This window comes from Sardina pilchardus, chromosome 2 (genome assembly GCF_963854185.1).
Source record: "Sardina pilchardus chromosome 2, fSarPil1.1, whole genome shotgun sequence".
Lineage (NCBI taxonomy): Eukaryota > Metazoa > Chordata > Actinopteri > Clupeiformes > Clupeidae > Sardina > Sardina pilchardus.
This window is the reverse complement of record NC_084995.1, coordinates 30,272,293-30,288,837: the sequence shown is the minus strand read 5'-3', so window position 1 is coordinate 30,288,837 and position 16,545 is coordinate 30,272,293. Positions and strand designations below refer to the sequence as shown.

Genomic DNA, 16,545 nt, shown 5'->3' with positions numbered 1-16,545 from the left:
AGAACACACTGTAGGTACAAAAACACACACAGAACTCACTGAAGGTACACACAGAAGGTAGGAGAGTGAGTCATGGGATCCCTGCAGAGCAGCGTCCTTAAGACGTTGAAGGATATCGGGAATATCTGGAGTATTACAATAATAACATACTATACTGAGATGTGCTCAGTGGCTGTACACCTATTATCACACAGAAATGTCGATTTGTAGATAAATGCATTTCTAAACATGATAATGTATACAGTATGTTGGCATGTTTCATACATATTTATGCTAGATGTATTGCCTTTTGCGTCTGATTTGGTAACACGTGTATATGATAAACAACATATTGGAATAGTTAGACCAGGTGTTGTTATTGTAGAAGCCTAGCAGTGGGGGAGGCTCAGTTCTCCCGACTCCATGCAGTGTAATACAGAAATAAATATAGCAATACTAGATTACTTCATTTGTTCCTTCAAGCCCCAGTCCACTCTAGCATGGGATGAAGGCAGCTCATCTGTGCCCTAGAATCCATAGGCCACAGATGACAGTTAATCTCCCAGCAGATCAGGGCTGTGCTGATAAATTACACGGGCTCAAGCCGAGGTATATCAAATCCATGCACCATCTCTTATTTTCTCCCGAACAGTCAATCTATGTGCAGAGCAGGCTGTGTGATTTAGCGATCATGCGCAGGACAGATGACCGTGTCAGGCCCCGAGAGAGCTAGCGCTGCCCATCACGCTCTCCTCTCCTCTCCGCTCCCCTGGCCCACATCACACCTCTGAGAGGTGCCCAACTGACCGCTCCTATAAAAACACTGTTTGTCACCAGAGTGCCTCCCTCTAAAGGTCAGCAGTTTTTCCACCAGTATAAAATAACTGCTTGTCTCATCCATCATTTGTGTTAGATGGGGGTATTACGGGCAGACATAAGACTTTGAGACTGCATACGTACGCTGCTGCTGCTGCTGCCAACGGCACCATGACAGTCACGTGCGTGTGTTTTCTCTCCTACGCCTGACGTCTGCATCCTCTGCATTCTGCTCATACTGCACCATCAAGCTGGCAGCAGATTATCACAAATGGCACAACCCTACATACCAACCCTACATACAGTATCTACAGCTGCATTAGGGCCAGTTTGCCATCTTCACTCACCTATTAAAGCAGGATGATTCCTTATTTTACCAAATTTGCTGGTACTCATTAGAGGGTTGAAATATGCAGAGGTCTTCATGCAGAAAATATTAGCCAATGCACCATATTATGCACATTTGAATGAGGGAGCGCTAATGATGTTTCCCAAGATAAACATTTGGTTTAACGTCATCTAACTAGATACATTCATATTAATATTCAGGCAAGTCTGATAAGCAAGTTAAATTCAAGTTGTTTTTCTGGCGTGTAAGAGATGTGCTGTCGGTTTTGTGCTTAATTACTCAAGATGATTTTCATCATATGAATAAAACGCCACACTTCAGTCATCACTGTGTCGGCATTTAAAGTTGTATTCAGCAATGAGAGTGAAGGTACATTTACTGGATTTAGTACTTGAAGTTTTTCCTTTTCCCCAGACTAATACATTATAAGCTCATGGTCTAAGATAACTGAAAGTGGGACATTTAGTAAATGTAAAAGTAGTTAGTGCTCTCATTTGTTTGTTAGGGACACAGTGTTTTGCAGGGCAAGACTGCTATGATGTGGACCGGTTTGGTTCAGTGTCTGCTGGTGCTCAGTGGAAAATGATTAAAAGGTCTCATTTCCAGAGATGTGCTTTCCACACGGTCACATGACCACAGGTACGCCCACCATTTCATCCGTGTGCTCAGTGGCGATGAGCCTCAGCACCTCGAGGGCTGAGAATCAAAGGGGCGTAAGTGACATTTTGGTCAAAATTGAGTTATTTATATCACCTGAAACCTCTTGATGAGCTCTCTTAGCTGACAAAATTATAGAAATATAGAGTTATTGAACAAAAAACCAAAGGTCTTTAACTGTGAACATATAGAAGCAGTTAGATTTGTTTTGGCTCTCCTGTAAAGTTGGTGAAATGTCAGTTACGCCGCTTTGGTTCTCAGCCCTCGACCTGTCCCTGCTCTACCTGTTGAGTTTCAGGTACGCAGTGCTGCTGGCGCCTGTCACAGGTGACTGGCTGCTGTGCCATCGCATCCTGATAGCTTCAGCGCTGCGCTGCACCTGACCTGTGCTGCGGTCAGCCTGGCGGAGAGAACAGCTGAAGGGCTGGAAAAGAGGTGGACTGGCGAGTGGAGAGGTGGATCACATGCTCTGGAGCAGCTGCTGACCACACTGTGGGCCCTGCGCCCGCATCACAGCTGCTGTCCAGTCCAAACTCCTCTCATCTCCTCTCTTCTCCTCTCCTCTCCTCCCCCCTTCTCTCCTCTCCTTCCCTCCCCTCCCCTCTGTTCTTCTTTCCTCTCCTCTCCTCTCCTTCCCTCCCCTCCCCTCTCCTCCCCTCCCCTCTTTTCCCTTCCTCTCTCCTCTCCTCCACTGTTCATCTCCTTGTCTTCTCTCCGTCATTCCCCTCGGTGGAGGGTGTGCAGCAGTAGAGAGGCTCTAGCAGTAGGTCAGCTCAAGGCTCCAGCCCTGTAGCAGGAGGAAGGCCACAGACTGAAGAGTGCTCTTTCAGTGCAGTAACCCTGCAGGTCTTACGGCCGCAATAAGTGGTTGACTTGCAGTCTAACTGATTTACATTATAGCCAGCGCTGTCATTCTATAGCTCATCATTGACTCTTCTCCTCCTCTCTGCCTCCAACTCTTTGGCTTTGCCCCTGTCTGTAGTCTGTGCACCCATCCCTCTTAAATCCTCACACTCTTCCCTCGGCTCTTTTGACCCCTCCCTCCCTGTGTCGAGGAGAGAGGGAGGGAGTTGTGGAAAGTGCTTCTGTTTTCTTAACCTGCCCATCTCCCCCCCCCCTCTCTCTCTCCCCCTCTCTCTCTCTCTCTTGTTATTCCATCTGCATGTGTCAGCAGCTGCCACCTCACACTTCCAGATGATGACCCGCTTCTACTCAGCGTCACCTTGGCAACCAAGACTGCCTGCCCAAGCACAACCAGCGTTGTTTGTGATGGCTAATTCTTCCCCTCCTTTCTTTGCGTGTTCTATATATAAACATAATCATATATGCGTAAGGTCGACTGTAGATCAGAACTAAAATGATGCTCAGAGCCGAAGCCAGCCCTCTATGGCAGGGGAAGAGGAGGAGACCTGGTGAGGGGGACTGGGACTGGGACAGACCCCTGCAGCACGAGCACACACTCTCCTCAGTGCAGGGCTGCTGCTGAGGATGCTGCTGAGAGAGGGAACTCTGGGGATTTGGGTGCAGTGTGTGGAAAGTGTGGCCCCGAGCGCAGTGTTCCTCACTAATCGACTTTGAAGGGTTCCTTTGAGGACGCCATTCAGCAGAATTATTTTGGGATGCATTTTGGAAGCAGAAGACTGTGTGTGTGAGTGTGTGCGTGCGTGCGTGCGTGCGTGCGTGCGTGTGAGTGTGTGTGCGCGTTTGTGCCTGTGTGCCTGAGTATTGCATTGCTCGTGTGTTGTTATCAGCAAGCATGATGATAGTGTGATAAAACTATATGTGATTGCGCTTGCATTATTATAACTAGGAAAGATCAGTTATGTGGTCCAGTTCCGTAGTAATCTTCCTACCATCTGAGCTCCTGGACAGATGAGTTCCCTCACAGACAGACTCCAGAGAGCACCCTCCTCCAACGGAAATTCTGTTGCTAGGCAGTGTTGAAGAGCTGTCAGTGGTAGAGCAGAGTAGCCCTAACACACACACACACACACACACTTACATGTACACACCCTTGAGTCGGCAGTGGTGAGTCAGGGCCCTCGGGTCACATCAGGAGCAGTGGCTCTGTCCTTCTGTAGCCTTATGAGACGGGAGGGAACCACTGCTGCTGGGGACGACCTCCGCACTGAGAACAAATCAACACCGCCCAGATCTAATCAGAACAACACCCCTCCTTCTCACACATTAACATCTTAACTCGTTAACATTTCTGCTTGTTATTTACACTTGTGATGTGTAAGATAGTTTTACTGTTGGTATGTAATGTACATGTAATCTATCTACAGCTTGGTAGATGTGGGTTAACAGTATGCCTTGAAGAAGGATATCACTGTGCCTCCTTTTTATTTTAAGTGTAAATTTGGAATGTGAATGTCTTATTGTAAAATGATTTATTTTTCGCTAAACGTTAGTGATTCTCCTGAGAGGACAAATCTCCTTTAAAAGCTTCATCTTTAACACACACACACACACAAAAAAAATGTTTTTAGTTTTACAACCTCACAGCCCATCTGGGGCTTAAAGTCCCGGCCAACGGTTGTCTCTTTTGAGCCTCCTGTTGCTATGGTTACGGCGAGACGAGCCAGCGGAGTTGCCAGCGTTGGTCTCCCTCCCTCCCTCCGCGTGGCTCTCAATGGAAAAGGCTCTCACTTGAATGGAAGAACACTGGACGCCCCATGAGCTGACCTCTCTGTGCTTCCTCCCCTCCCCTGTGTCTGTTCCAGGTGCTGGATCAGGATCGCACCGCTCTGCAGAAGGTCAAGAAGTCCGTCAAAGCCATCTACAACTCGGGTCAAGGTAAGAGCCAGCACTCACCTTTGTGTCGTGTCGTGGCGAGCTCTCGCCCAGCAAGCCAACAGTCTCTAATCGAAGCCGTCTGTAATATCACTCTACGTCCCGTCCCGTAAGGAGGTTCTCTTGAATCACATGATGTTAGAGATGGTATTCAATGCTCTGCTGAGCAGTGGAGGAAACCCCCTCCTTGCCAACCACCCACCCCCCCACCCCCCCAACACACACACACACACTCACACACACACACACACACACACAATCCGCGCCTCTGCCTTCTGTGGCTGTCTGCGCTTGTGGCCCCAGGCCATGGGGGTCACTTGACATGATAGAGCGGGGCATGTGCAGTGCTGAAGGTCAGTGGCCTATCAGAAGGCATAACTCAGTGCAGTGCAGGAGGAAGGGAGCAGGAGCAGGAGCGGGCCGGATCTGCACCCGCGTGTGTCTCATATCTCCAAATATATCTGCAGTCATTTGCCACGTCAGATTAGCATTTCCTGTTCTTCTTTCTGTAACAAATAAGACTAAATATGGAATAACAACACGTTGTGCCCTGCCACTCAGTTGGCAATGGGTTTATGCAGGGTATCAGACGAACTCTTTTTTATTTTGCGTGCAGTTTGGAAGTTCTTTTCTGCCACGTGAGGTCTTGGTCCTCCAGCTGCCGTGACGCTGACTGCTGGCAGCGCCGGGGCCCCTTGGCCGTGTCCAGAGGGTGGGGATGGCCTTGGGCCTGCGTCTCCTCGGGGAGCTCATGACTCATGCGCGTGACGCCCACGGCTGGCCAGTCAGCGTGCCAGAGGCTGGAGCCTGCAGAGCTGACCGCGGTGAACTCTTCAGGCCAAATTCCCCCACTCAGGCCCTGGACAAGGGCACTGGACCTGAATCATCCGTGTTTGGGCTGGGCTTGGGAATATCGACCCGCTTTGGCAAATTGACCTGGTTTGGGCCAATTGACCTAGTTTGGTCCATTTATACTGTGTGAGGCCCCACATATGTTTACATTTGATCTCAGCATGAACTGATGGGACTTTGATATAGTTTGCTCATGTCCAGAATGTTTGAGTTTACTTTCTTTTACACTCCAGACTCTGCATGTTATGTGTGTGATGTTGTTTCTAAAACTAAGTCAGCTTTCTGCTGTTTTTGCGTTGCGTCTGAGCGGCACTGTCAGTTTTATTGGTTTGACCTCAGCTTGACCTTAGAAGCCCCTGGAGGGCTGGGAAGGGTGACCCCTTATTGATCCCCTTAAGTTACGAGCCATCGCAGCAGTGGCCCCCAGGGACCAGGCCTCTCTGTTACCGGATCATGTGATGAAGTGAGGATCCCGTCTTCTACTCCATACAGCCAACCACAGTCCTGAGGCTTGAGTTAAAGGAACATTTTCTCGAGGTCACAGAGTACGAAGAAGAAAAACAGAAAAAAAAAATGGTGCTACCTAGCTCGAGCTGCTGCAGTTAACAGCGGGTAGTCAACCAGGCAGCCACAGTGCTACATTACAAGGGCATAACTTTAAAAGACAGAACAGATCATCTGCATTTAGCCAGCAATTTTCCGTTTTCAAAGTCAGTATGCAAATTAGACCGGATGGCCTGAGTGTTGGTGGGTGCTTGGTTGTAGGGGGCAGTCCTTGTGTCAGACGTCACCCTATCCTTGTGCCATGATCCCAGCTCAGTGGACATTAAAGAAGCGCGCTAATCATCATGAGCCCTAATTGGCTTGTGATGTGGATCCTCTGACATTTGGCAAGGGCCTACTGTACATGTCAAGCACATAGCTGGGTGATATGAAGACATTAATGAATGGACATGCACTGTAACTAATGAGGCTGTTGTACACTGTATGTTTAAATAGCCTGACCAGTGAGGGGTGAAATCCTTCAAGATGAATTTGTTGAGGACATTATGCCTGTGCTCTGATTGGTCACAAAGAGGCACATTTTCTTGCTGCATGATGGAAGGAGATGTGTTGAACGTAGGACAAGAGGATTCTCTCAGTTCTCTCAGTTCTCTCTCTCTCTCTTTAGTGTGGGAGCTGCTCTCTCTCTCTGTCTCTCCTTTCTTCTCCTCTTGTCTCATCTTGTCTTCAGTCATCTCCACCCACTAAAGGGATGACCTAATAGTGTCATTTTGCCAGGGGATTCAGTCCCGGGAAAAAGAAGGGGAGAGAGAGAGAGAAAGAGAGGGGAAGGTGGAGAGAGAGTGAAAGAGAGGGGAAGGTAGAGAGAGAGTGAGAGAGTGAAAGAGAGGGGAAAGTGGAGAGATGCAGAGAGAGAGTGCAAAAGAGGGGAAGGTAGAGAAAGTGCAAGAGAGGGGAGGGTGGAGAGATGGAGAGAGAGAGTGCAAAAGAGGGGAAGGTGGAGAGAGGAAGGGAATGAGTTCCAGATGAGAGCTCTGTGGGGATGAGGAGAAGGAGAGAGACTCCTCTCCACTGCACCAGTCTCCAGCTGCCAGAGGACCAACTGCAGTGCCACTCCAGGCCTGTTCCTCTCCGCACCCTGCTGCCCTGTTCTACCTGCCCGCCCGCCCGCCCGCCTGCCCGCCCTCCCGCCCGCTCCGCCCGCCCGCCCTCCTGCCCGCCTGTGGAGAGTGTCCTCTCCTGGTGCTTCCTGCTCCCTCTAAGTCACACCAGGGCCATTTTTAGCTCTGCTTTCCAATCTAGCCTGACACAGTTTTCACTGCCTCTCTCTCCCCATTTGCTGGTGACTGGTGGTTTCATCTCTCTCTCTCTCTCTCCCTCTTTCTCTGTCTCTTTCTCTCCCGCTTTCTCTCTCTCTCTCTCTTTCTCCCTCTTTCTCTTTCTCTCTCGCTTCATCTCTCTTTCACACAGTCTGTGAGACTTCCATCTGTGCTGTTGCAGAGGAGGGGGGGGGGTGTGAGAGTGGAGAGCATGAATGGAGCTCTCGGGTGGAGAGGAGAGGAGAAGCGCAGTTCTGCCGCTCCCACGGGGGGTGAACATTAAGGGCTTTGCGGCTCACGCTCTCTCGCTCGCACTCCCGCTCTGCTTCCCGCATGATGGAACTCATGCCGGATTGCTGCACCAATTTGGGGCATTACAAAGGAATCCCAGAATTCTCGCTTCCCAAGTCCTCCGACTCTCTCGGGTGGATTATGGCTGAGTTGGGATTTGAGCGTGAGACGGTCGGGGTGTGGGAGAGAGCGCGGTGTTGTGGGAGGTTCTCTTCATGTCCATGATCACAGCACACTAGTCCTGGATTGTGGTTCTTTTGTTAACCTCTAGTCAGGTTCAGTTGCAGCAGTTGTCAGCTTCTTTTAAAAAAATATTTCAAAAACGGCAAACTCTTTCTGTAGTTCTTAATCTTATCCATACTCTCTCTGTCTCTGTCTCTGTCTCTGTCTCTCTCTCTCTCTCTCTCTCTCTCTCTCTCTCTCGCTGTTGTCTTTTGTCTTTGTTTTGTTTGGTCTTTCCCTGTCTGACATAGCCACTCATGCAACAACTGGCAGAGTAACAAACACCACAACACATCATTTTGTATATTTATAGCAGTATCTTGAATATAATTTTCTGAAAGGCATTTTAAGTAAAGTCCCAAAAAAGAGACTTCCCACAAAGCGTGACCCCACTAAACCCTGCTCCTGTTTCCTCCCCCCAGACCACGTGCAGAATGAGGAGAACTACAGCCAGGCGCTGGACCGGTTCGGCAGCAACTTCATCAGCCGGGACAGCTCGGACCTGGGCACGGCCTTCATCAAGTTCTCCGGCCTCATCAAGGAGCTGGCCGCACTGCTCAAGAACCTGGTGAGTGCCGCGCGCGCTGAAGCAGTGGAGCGGCGGTGGACGGTGATGCCACCTCATCTCTGAGAGACCTTTTGTGCTGTCTGTGTACTGCATGTTAGTCAAAGTCCAGTCATTGGGCAGTTCCTTGACCCTGTCCATGTAGTGTAGTTATTAGCACTCGGTGTGGTGTGTCTTTGCCCCACTGCCCTTCTCTCTTGGTCGGTCCTTGGTGGGTTGTTATTATGGAGATTGTTTTGGACATTGTTGTCCCGCCCTTGTCAACAGCCTGTCAAGTCCATGCCAGTCAGAGCACTGGGAGACGGCCAATGCTCCCAGTCACTACAGCTGAACACAGACTAGCCAAGCTAGTGGTGGCAGTGTTGAACAAAAATGAAAGGGGACGCTCCATCTAGTCTATTCACTATTATCAAGGATTAGCAGATTTGTTTTTGTTTTTTTTGCCAAATTGTTTACAGGAGGGTCGGGAATGATATCTCTCCTCATCTGGAGTTGTGAGTCCAGCGGAGTGGTGTTGGGAAGTGGTGTGGCTCCATTAAGGTGGAGCACAGTGCTGAGAAGGCTAGATATAGCCATTAGCATAGATAGCCATTAGCGTAGTCGTCTAGGAATTGATCCAGGGGGATGGACAGAAAGGCCTTGCACGCACTCACATAGTCCCACAGTCCCACACACTCACACACACACACACACACACACACACACACACACACAGATACACACACGGTGGGTTTCTGCTGACACTAATGAGGTTCAAGCTTTCACATGAATTCTCAGATACAAAAACATGCACATGCACACACACACACACACACACACACACACACACACACACACACACAAGAAGTCAAAGGAGAGGGGGCTTTCATAATGTTCTGATGTCTTCCTGTTTCTCCACAGCTCCAGAGTCTGAGCCACAATGTGATCTTCACCCTGGACTCTCTGCTGAAAGGGGACCTGAAGGGCGTCAAAGGGGTAAGACTCAGAGGACCCACACTGCCCTGTGCTGCATCACCCAGTCCTGTGCTGCCCTGTGCTCGGCCGTGCTGCCCTGTGCTGCCCTGTGCTGCCCTATCCTGCCCTATCATGTGCGCCGCTATCGGATAATTGGATCGCGCCCCATTCGGTACACAAGCGATCACTCCCCCGACTGTGAAAACACACTCCCGCTGGACGGAGTACCAGCACTGTAAATCTCAGGGGAGCTACACGAGGTCGTCCATTATTTCCCCTACAGTCACCCCCGCCCACTCATCACCCCCCCCAACCCCCTCCACCCCCCTCCGAGCGTCTGTAATCCTGCAGGCGGATGTAAGGAGATGGAGGCTTGTCCATTACTCTGGCACTTCCTCTGTGAAGGACCTGACGGCGCTGAACAGCTGCTGGCACACCAGCCCCACTCAGTCAGCAGGGAAGAAACATCTCTCTCTGTCTCTCTCTCTCTCTCTCTCTCTCTCTCTCACTCTCTCTCTCTCTCTCTCTCTCTCTTTCTCTAGCTTTCTCTCCCTGTATTTTTCTCTATCCCCACTTCCTTCTCTCTATTCCATCTACCCTTTTCTCTCTCCCTCTCACACACTCTCTCTCTCTCTCTTTCTCTATCTCTCACACTCTCTCTCTCTCTCTCTCTCTCTTTCTCTAGCTTTCTCTCCCTGTATTTTTCTCTATCCCCACTTCCTTCTCTCTATTCCATCTACCCTTTTCTCTCTCCCTCCCTCTCTCTCTCTCTCCACTCTTATCTCTTGATCCTCGCTCCCTCCCCAGAGCCCTGGCATTAGTCAGGCTCCTCACGTCTCGGAGCGCACGCGCCTCTCAGCGCTGACAGGGCTGGTGATGTCAGCAGTCTGTGAGCATCACTGTGCGGATGCGTGACATTGACCCGCCCCTTCTCTCTCCCCTCCAAAACAGAGGAGACGTCATGGCGCTCTGCAGCAGCCTACATCACAGTGGCTCTCTCTCTCTCTTTTCCTTTCTCGTCTCTCTTTTCCTCTCTCTCTCTCTCTCTCTTTTTCTCTCTCTTTCTTTCTCTCTCATGCAAATGCTCACACATAAATAAGCATGCTCACGCACATGCACAGACAAACACAGACACATACACACAGACACACAGACAGACACAAACACAAACACAAGCAAACACACGCACACATACACACAGACACACACAAACACACAGGCACGAACAGGCACACACACACACACACACACACACACATACACACACAGCATACCAAACTGAGTGAGGGCCAGGCCAGGAGAATCTCCTCTCTGCCCACCTCTGTCTGTTCACTCCTGACTGACTCAGCAATGACCCCCCCCATCCCCCCCCATCCCTCCCGTTCCCGTCCGGGTCTCCTGACGGCCGTGTTATTGACACAGGAAATGAGCTGTGTCTCAGGAGGAGAGGCCTCTCCAAACGAGTCCACGCACTAAGAGGGGCATCAATCATTTACCGGCTGACAAGCTCATGATGCCGTGCGGGCCGCGGGCAGCCTCGGGCACTCACCGCTAAGGGCAGCCGCGCGCTGGCCCAGTAGGCGTGCGGGACTGGAGCTGTGCATGGGAGTGTGAGTGTGTGTGTGTGTGTGTGTGTGTGTGTGTGAGTGTGAGTCCGAGGCCTTTTTACAGGGAATGAATGGAGCTGTTGTGGGGCGCGTAATGAGAAAAGTGGTCTGTAACTCGGGCCTGATTTAAGTTTATAGTCACTCACACACTTTTATTGTCGCTTGCTTCCCTCTGCAGGACATAAAGAAGCCCTTTGACAAAGCCTGGAAGGACTACGAGACCAAGTTGTAAGTGGCCATGAGCAGAATGAGATGTGTAGCTCTCTGGTGTCTGTGTGTGTGTGTGTGTGTGTGTGTGTGTGTGAGGCGAGAGAGAGGGGTCGGTACGGTAGCGGTGGCTCAGCTGTGTGTTTTCCCTTGTCTCCGCTTCAGCACTAAGATCGAGAAGGAGAAGAGGGAGCACGCCAAGCAGCACGGAATGATCCGGACGGAGATCACCGGCGCCGAGATCGCCGAGGAGATGGAAAAGGAGCGCCGCATCTTTCAGCTGCAGATGTGCGAGGTGGGTGGTGTGTGAGTGTGCACATCTGTGTGTGTGTGTGTGTGTGTGTCTTTGTGTGTGTGTGTCCGTGTCCATGTGTCTAAGAATAGAAGAATAGAATAGAATAGAATAGCCTTTATTGTCATTGTATGTTGTACAACGAGATTTGAATGCCACTCCTCTGGTGCAATCTGCATGCAATATAAATATAACATTTTGAACAGAAGATGAAGAAATACTTTTAAAGCTATATACAAAGAAAGATACTATCTATATATCCATAACTATAAAACTATAACTATATACCTATAAAAAGGAAACTTTATATTTATCTATAACTGCATAAATAACACAATCTGCAATCTAAGAGTATGTGTGTGTGTGTTTGTGTCTATGTGTGTATGTGTGTGTGTCTGTGTATGCATCTTAAGAAGTTAAGCTCAGTGTTACCTTGTTGTCTTTGCACAGCATGCATGTCATAAACAGATTACCACACAGAGGGCCAGATGTACTAACGTGTTGCGCCCATTTCAGGCGTAACGTGCGCCTATTAAAATGGGGAGGATATGTACAAACAGGCCGCAATGAGAGAAACGCGCAGATTGCCTGCCGTGGGAGCTGAGAATGGCTATTTGCGCTTTTCCGTGTCATGCATATTAATTCCTCGGCGGATCAGCTGAAAATGGGTGTAACACGCAAGTACAGGGGAGGAGAGGTGCTAATAGCGATTGATTAAGTATTCCACCATATGTATGAAAACAGCGCACGTCTATTTTACGTTGAAAAACGTACGTTGAAAGCAGGTGTATGCGTCTATTAGAAAAACGTTTAGAGTCAGCTGAATCAATATTCAGAGCATCAGTTTTCTTCATTATACTATGTCAAAAGCAACCTTAACTTTTGTTTGCCTCTCTAAAATCGTATTTTCTCTTTCACAACATAGCCTACACTTCCCAATCTGTTAGACAGGCATTACTGTAAGTCATATCCTTATAGTCTACCTGCAGTAAATAGTTCACAAGTATTTTTTTAAGTGGATTAGTAGAACTTCTAGGGCTACTCTGTCTGTCGCTGTTCGTTGACATCTCTTTGTATCATGTATAATCGCTAAACTTTGATTCTTTTTAATATTGCAATATTCAACTGCGCTTGTCGTTCAGCTCTGCACACGCAACTAGCGTTGTAGAGGGGGCGGGAACGGGCGGGGATGACCGCAGTTAACGTAATGAAGTGACAGCTTAGTAAATTCCACGCAATATAGCAAAGCACATTCTGCGTATACAAAAACTCGCTGTTAGCGCTGTGTTAGTACATCTGGCCCAGAGTGTGTCAGTGTCTTTCTACTAAAAATTGAGGCACTTGGACAAATCGGCAGAGCTAGAAACCAAGGGGAGCTTGTAGCTTTTTATACTGTATATCTGACAAGCACTGCATGTTTAGACTATATTAGTTTAAAGAAGGTTTGAAAAGTCGGTTCCTCTATACAGAACCCTAATGCAGGAATATGGTGGAACCCTTATTGCATGCCTGTTGCTGATGGCTATGCTTTATTCGGTGCTCTGTTTGTGCAAGAGCCTGAGGGGTTGTTCTGATATATCTCTTGTATCTGTGTTGTTCATCTTTATGTTTCAGTATCTGATCAAAGTGAATGAGATCAAGACTAAGAAGGGAGTTGACCTGCTTCAGAACCTCATTAAGTACTACCACGCTCAGTGCAAGTGAGTACAGCACCACTCATTACCTTCCCCTTCTCCTGTCAGGGCACGCCAGGATGTTATCCAACTCTATCGTTTCCTCCGTGTGGGACAATCAAAGGCAGCCCTTTCTGGACTTTTGCCTGCAGTCGGATTGTGCGGCTGCTGCAGCCACTAAAAATCGTTTTCTTTTTTAAAAACCCTTCACCGGTGCTGTCACACCAGTGTGACGGGAATGTTGTAAATTAAACGTTCTAAAGGATATCTAGGTTCATTGAGTTCAACATGAATTCAATGAACCTTACATTAGCCACGTTTTTACATGGACACTTCTATTCCGATTAGAAACGGAATGACAGCTAAATCGGAATGAAAATGGTCATATAAACACCTCAATCGGAATGAAAATTCCTGATCCGAACAGCCATGTATATGGTCATGTATTCGGATTAACTACTATACTGTACGTATCTTCCCAATGAAAAGTAGGCAACAACGGCTGTTCCGATCAAAGATTCCAAAGTGCTGGAAAGCATGTGATCGGAATAGAGCGTACCCCATGTAAACAGACGGCACACATTTTTCAATCAGAATAGTTTAATCGGAATGACAAAAAAACTGTTAGAATGTTGAAAACTCCTCTGCTGAAGGGTTAATTATGTAGGGCCCTAATGTGTGAAAGAGTGTCTCAAAATTATATACAGTATATCATATATAAGTATATGTGTCTAGTAGAGAAATCATCATTATTTGTGTGTCTCTGTCATGCACACAAGGTTTTGTCACTCAGTTTAGCATTGATGATTTGATGTTTTTTTTTAATGTGCCTATGTCTCTCAGTTTCTTTCAGGACGGTCTGAAAACCGCTGACAAGATGAAGCAATACATCGACAAGCTGGCTGCTGACCTCTACAATGTGAGTCTTGTACGCTGGTCTGTGATGCGAGGCACTGCTCTTTAGATCTGGCCACGCAGCTGGTCCCTCAGACATCTTCTGTTCTCTGTGAGCACATCTGTCAGACATACAGCTGCCACAGAGGTCTGGCGCGCTCTTGAATGATGTCCTTTCCCTCCCTTTTTTAGATCAAGCAGACTCAGGACGAGGAGAAGAAACAGTTGACCGCTCTGAGGGACCTTCTCAAGTCGTCTCTGCAACTGGACCAGAAAGAGGTAGCTGCGCTACGCCGACAACACACACACACACACACACAGCCACAGTGCTACTGCGCTACACCGACAACACACACACACACTGCCACAGTGCTACTGCGCTACACCGACAACACACACACACAGTTTCAGTGCTGCTTCCAGAGACACTCCCACACATATCGCTCATCTCGAGTGCGGGCAGCTCCTTCTGTTCAAATAGTTGCGCACAGATCCGATCACACTCACATGCACTGCCTGTAGGCCTCAAGGTTGGTCTGAGGCCATACGGTCTGTTCCCTGCATCCCACTAAAGATGAACAACTGTTTGACAGAGAAGTGATTTGACTAGCAATAAAAGGTAGCACATAATCGGCTCACTGGTGTCAATATACAATGTTCAGTGTTGTTTTCGCCTCCTGATGTAAAGAGATTAGTGAGTAGGAGGTGGCATACCTCTGCCCTTAGTCATGATGCTCTGGTGGAAAGGGAGAAGGGACAGGGTTAGCACTGTCTAGCCGTATTTGGCATTCAAGAAGATGCATTTATGATGGTTACCGCTTGCACTGAAACAAATGCCAAGAGGGTACAGACTTGACACATAACTTGATATCAGCAGCAACACTGTGTGTGTGTGTGTGTGTGTGTGTGTGTTTGTGCGTATCTGTGTGTTTGTTTCTTTCTGCTTTAGTGTTACTTTAGAGTTTCTGAGCATGGGGTCTTTTCCAAGGCAAGGATTAAATGCAGCTCTGGCTCATTGGAGATGTAGCGCTCTGACTGCAGACTAATTAAGACCATGACCAGACTTAATCCCTGCGCTGGGAAACTGCTCTTTCAGTGCTCGAATTTAAATTCACTCACCAGCGGTCTCTCACACAACAAAAAGGCATATTTGTTCAGGCAGGCACCCTCCGAGCCGCTCCCTGCTTGTTGGTGTCTTAATGGTTGTTCATTTTTTTAAATTGCAGGGCTCTATTTCAGTGGAGTCTTGCCGTGCATGCACTTTGGGCAGTAGTAGTTCTCTGAATGACGCACCTCAAAAAGTGCATCAATGTACATTTCTAACTCTGTGCCACTTCTTTCCTTCTGTCTGTCTGTCTGACTGTCTGTCTTTGTTCTTTTTCTCCATCTTCATTAATGCCTTCTCTGACTGAAGTCTAGGAGAGTAAGTTTCCCAGTCTCTCTCTCTTTCTCTCTCTCTTTCTCTATCTCTCTCTCTGATCTCTCTCTCTCTCTCTCTAAAACTCTTAAAGGTACACCATGCAAGATTTTCAACTTAATATAACCTTTATGAAGCCAATTTAATGACAGTAAACACCATAGACATATATCTATGGTAAACACTATGCAATACTTTTAATCAGCTCTCCTGTTGATATTCCTACTGCTACCTTTGCTCTCCTACTACTAGCTTTTTTATAATCAAAGTGGCATGATGAGTTATAATTAGTGAAAAACACTTCTTAATCAATGTTGTTAAATGTCAACTTCATTCACTGACTTTATTCAATGTGTCGCCAATGGTGTGTGTGCGTTTGTGCTTGTGTGCATGTGTGCGTGTGTGTGTGTGTGTGTGCGCGTGCGTGCGTGGGTGTGTGAATGTGCATGTGTGCAGGACTCCCAGAGCAAGCAGAGTGGCTACAGCATGCACCAGCTGCAGGGCAATAAGGAGTTTGGCAGTGAGAAGAAGGGCTACCTGCTGAAGAAGAGTGACGGGTGGGTCATCCAGGCCAGGGGCCACTCACAGCCTCCACATAACCACACAGTTATACACAATCACAGAGCTCTCATTATCTTGACATAATGTGCTTTTATTTTTCTGTACTTCAATTTGAAGTCGCTTTGGATAAAGATCCTCTGCCAGATGATTAAATACAAATGTAAAAATACAGATAATATAATGTATGATAGTCACATTTCTTCACAACAGCAGCGAGAGAGAGAGAGAGAGAGAGAGAGTGAAAGTGAAAGAGGTACTGTAGGCCCTGATGTGTTTTTCTGCCCCCTCCCCAGCCTGCGTAAGGTGTGGCAGCGCAGGAAGTGCTCGGTGAAGAACGGCATCCTCACCATTTCCCACGCCACGGTAAACACACACACACACACACACACACTCGTCTGTTTCTCTCGCACTCACTCCCCCGTACTCTCACACTCAAAGCATTACACATGTTTACATGTTCACACTAAAATAAACATATTCAACATAAGACAAATAACATGAATGTGTAGTATGGGATATTAATTATTTTCTCTGTACTGTGCTTGAAAAATGCTCAGCTCATATGCTAGCTGTTCATATACTAGCTGTTC

The 16,545-nt window shown here is 48.0% G+C and overlaps 1 protein-coding gene across 1 annotated transcript in view; it reads left to right on the top strand.

Moving 5' to 3' along the window:
• Window positions 1-16,545, top strand: part of asap1a (ArfGAP with SH3 domain, ankyrin repeat and PH domain 1a) — a 38,578-nt gene that overhangs the window by 11,268 nt on the left and 10,765 nt on the right. Inside the window, exons 4-13 of the mRNA XM_062526027.1 lie at window positions 4,528-4,600; window positions 8,208-8,353; window positions 9,251-9,325; window positions 11,090-11,139; window positions 11,284-11,413; window positions 13,025-13,110; window positions 13,927-14,002; window positions 14,170-14,256; window positions 15,851-15,951; window positions 16,249-16,318. Of these exons, the coding sequence (XP_062382011.1) occupies window positions 4,528-4,600; window positions 8,208-8,353; window positions 9,251-9,325; window positions 11,090-11,139; window positions 11,284-11,413; window positions 13,025-13,110; window positions 13,927-14,002; window positions 14,170-14,256; window positions 15,851-15,951; window positions 16,249-16,318 (894 nt within the window). The remainder of the gene's footprint in view (window positions 1-4,527; window positions 4,601-8,207; window positions 8,354-9,250; window positions 9,326-11,089; window positions 11,140-11,283; window positions 11,414-13,024; window positions 13,111-13,926; window positions 14,003-14,169; window positions 14,257-15,850; window positions 15,952-16,248; window positions 16,319-16,545) is intronic.